The 3,734-nt window shown below is 55.9% G+C and overlaps 1 protein-coding gene across 1 annotated transcript; it reads right to left on the bottom strand.

Annotated features, from left to right (window-relative positions):
- Positions 1-297: 297 nt before the first annotated feature.
- Positions 298-3,356, bottom strand: LOC104472092 (gamma-aminobutyric acid type B receptor subunit 1-like; the record flags this gene model as incomplete). Its single annotated transcript, XM_010087640.1, has 6 exons — positions 298-430; positions 830-980; positions 1,070-1,147; positions 2,574-2,637; positions 2,832-3,074; positions 3,165-3,356. Coding segments are annotated over 6 exons (861 nt in total), but the record flags the coding sequence as incomplete, so codon positions are not given.
- Positions 3,357-3,734: the final 378 nt, after the last annotated feature.

Raw genomic sequence — 3,734 nt, 5'->3', positions numbered from 1 at the left:
CACCTTCCAACTGTTCCCGCTCTGACTGTTCCCCCTCCAACTGTCCCCATCCCTGGCTGTAGGTCTGACTGTTCCTCCTCTGACTGTTCCCACCCCATGGCTCTATCTCCGACTGTCCTTCCTCCGACTGTCCTTCCTCCGACTGTTCCTGTCCAACTGTTCCCCCTCTGACTGTCCCCACCCCCTGGCTCTATCTCCAACTGTCCCCCCACTCCGCCTGTTCCTCCTCCGCCTGTCCCCACCCTCCGCTTGTCCCCGCTCCCCCTGTACCCCCCAACCACCCCGCCAGCCCCACACCTGACAGACGAACGGGAACAGCCCCGGCCCGATGTGGTACCCGTCCAGCCCCAGGGGGAAGACAGCCGCCAGCGCCAACGTGCAGCCCACCGCCGTCATGTTGTTCAGGTATGGTTGTGAATTCTGGATGTACCTGGAGGAGGGGGGTTGAGAAGACACGGTGTCACCCGGCCACCACAGGTGACAATTGGTGGCACACAACCTTCCACCAACCCAACAGGGACGCAAGAAACGGGGACACGGAGCGAGATAACGGGAAACCACGGGTGACAACTGGACCTGAAACAACAAGGTCAACTACTAACAACAACTTTTTGTCACCGTCACCTTCTGCAGGAGGACATGGGACCTAAAAAAACCCTTTTTTTTTCCTTCTAGGTGTTGCTGCCGAGGGGTTTTTTTGGGAGTTACGGAAAAAAATGGTGGGATATTGTCCCAAAAAATGGAAAAATGAGGATGAGTTGGGAAAAAGGAGGAAGATGACTTGGAAAAATGAGGAAGATGACTCGGAAAAACGAGGAGAACGACTGACCGGACGTGGCCGTTGTAGATGTTGAAGGCCAAGCAGATGATGGCCAAGAGGATGCCCAAGGAAGCCAACACTGAGACGGAGATGAAGAGCTTCTGGGAGAGGAAGCGGAAGGTGGTGATGACCTTGGTGTAGTCGGCTGGTGGAGCACCTCCTGTAGAAGCCATGGGACAATTAGGGGACACAGTTGGGGGGGGTGGTCTTCTCAACCTTTCCCCATGGAAGTGACACCCCCCCACTCACCGATCCACTTGTCATTGTTGTACCAGGACAGGTTGTCCTTAGTGCTGTCATAGTAACCGATCTTCTTGTAGACACCTCCTGCAAGGACCAACGGAGGTGGGTCAGATGGGGACACCACCCATCCGGCGTTCGTGGATGCCCCCCATGGGATCACAGATGGGCTGAGGGTCAGAAGGAACCTCTTGGAGGTCATCTGCTCCAACCCCCTGCTCAAGGAGGACCACCCAGAGGATCACAGATGGGTTGAGAGTCAGAAGAGACCTCTTGAAGGTCATCTGCTCCAACCCCCTGCTCAAGGAGGACCACCCAGAGGATCACAGGTGGGTTGAGGGTCAGAAGAGACCTCTTAGAGGTCATTGGTCCCACCCCCTGCTCAAGCAGGACCACCCAGAGGATCACAGATGGGTTGAGGGTCAGAAGGGACCTCTTGGAGATCATCTTCTCCAATCCCCTGCTAAAGGAGGACCTCCCAGAGCCCCTTGGCCATGCCCACATCCACGTGGCGTTGGGATGCCTCCAAGGATGGAGATTCCACCACTTCTCTGGACACTTTCTGATGGTGCTTGGTCACCTCTACCATGAAAAAGTCCTTCCTGATGTTTATCTGGAGCCTCCTGAGCTCCAGTCCCTTCATGGACCTTCCCTGGATGGTCTCCAGTAGCTCTCTTCTACTGGGAAGCCCAGTACTGGCCCCATCTCTCCAGGGTTGACCTGGATCACCTCCTTGACCTTCTTCTGATGCAGCCCAGGACACTGTTGGCCACCTTTGCCTCATGGTCAACTCCGTGTCCACCAGTTGTCCTCCAGAACTACCTGGTTGACCTCCAGCTTCTCCTGATGCCTGGGGTTGGTTGTTCCTGGAACATTTCCCCTTGTTGAACCTCATGAGGTTCCTCTCAACCCACTTCTCCAGCTTCTTGAGGTCCTTGTAGATGACAGCATGACCTTCTGATGGTCCCAGCTGCTCTTCCCAGTTTGGTGTCACCACCAAACCAGCTGAAGATACTCTTCACCCCATCATCCAGATCATTGATGAAGATATTGAACAAGACTGGAGCCAGTGTTGACCCTTGGGGTGCACCACTGGTGACTGACCCCCAGCTGGACCTTCTGATCTCCACTCCCTGGACCTGGACGTTCACCCAGTTTTCAGTCCACCATCCATGGTCTTCACCATCTTCTCTGGAAGGATCTTCTGGGAGATGATGGTGTTCCAACCAAGGTAGACACCATCCACGGCTCTCCCCTCTTCTACCAAACCAGTAGAAGTTGGTCAGCTTGGCCAAGAGTGACTTCTTCTTGGCCAATCCACGCTGACGACTCTTGGTGATCTTCTTGTTCCACATTTGTCCCCAAAACCTCCTCCACCTTGGAGGACAACGTTGAGCCGCAGCCGTTGTGACGGGGTGCGGTGGGATGCTTGGTGGTGGCCACCACCTGCAACATGGTGACGGTGTCACCTACAACGTGGTGACAGTGTCACCTGCTTGGGGGGTTCACCCACCTTGGAGCTGCTCGATGAGCGTCCAGGCCATGCGGGACCCGCTGGCGTCGAAGACGACGTGTCCCTATGGGGTGGGATGGAGACGGGTGTCGGTGGGACCTCTCTGGTGGCAGGACCATGTCCCCAGAGAGGTGTTGGGACAACATGGCCCATGAGGTTACCCAATGGATGCCTTCAAGGTGCTTGACCACCACCTTGAAGGTGGAGGAAGAGTTGGGGACATTTTTGGGGAGAAGGGGACACTTTGGGACAACCCACCGAGACTCCCTCGAAGGCGGAGGAGTTGAGGGCCCGGTAGATTTCATCGGTGATGTTCTTGTTGTTGTAGTTGAAGTCCTCCAAGCGTAACCCTTTCTTGACTAGCTCCGCCGAGGTCTTGTTGAGGGCCAGGGCCAACGCCCAGATGGCATCGTAGGCCAACGGCGCCTCCTGAAAGCCACCCGTCTCCTCCGGGTTCTTCCCCAACCTCTTCTGGAGCTTCTCGATGAACTCCTGGGATGTCTGCGATGGAGAACATCATGGTGGTGAGGTACTGGGTGGGATGGAATGGACCTTCTGGGGGTTTTCTGCCTCCCCCTGTCCTCCCAGTACCATATTGGAGATGCTGCGGGTGTTCTCGGGGTTGAGCATGACGATCTCGGTGGTGACGTGTCCCTCCACGGCCTCGGCCATCTCGGCCTCGGTGCAGTTGATGGCCGGATCCTTGATGCGGAACCAGTTGTCGGCGTACCAGCCGATGAGGAACCAGACGTATTTCTTGCCATACAGCTTCTCCTTGTAGACCTGCACGGGGTCGAGGGGCAGCAGTGTCACCCTTCACACCGTCCTTCCCACCATCCCACCTGCTCACCCATCCATCCATCATCCATCCATCCATCACTCCATCCCTCCATCCATCTCCATGTGGTCTCCATCCATCCATCGTCTATCCATACATCCATCCATCCCATGAGATCTCCATCCATCCCATGAGATCTCCATCCATCCCATGAGGTCTTTGTCCATCCATCCATCTCCATGAGGTCTCCATCCATCCATCCTTCCCTCCCATGAGGTCTCCATCCATCCCATGAGGTCTCCGTCCATCCACCCATCTCCATGACGTCTCCATCCATCCATCCACCCATCCCATGAGGTCTCCATCCATCCCATGAGATCTCC

This window comes from Pterocles gutturalis, unplaced genomic scaffold, assembly GCF_000699245.1.
Source record: "Pterocles gutturalis isolate BGI_N339 unplaced genomic scaffold, ASM69924v1 scaffold22171, whole genome shotgun sequence".
Classification (NCBI taxonomy): domain Eukaryota; kingdom Metazoa; phylum Chordata; class Aves; order Pterocliformes; family Pteroclidae; genus Pterocles; species Pterocles gutturalis.
Note: the sequence above shows the minus strand (reverse complement) of the source record. Positions and strands in the feature narration are given on the sequence as shown.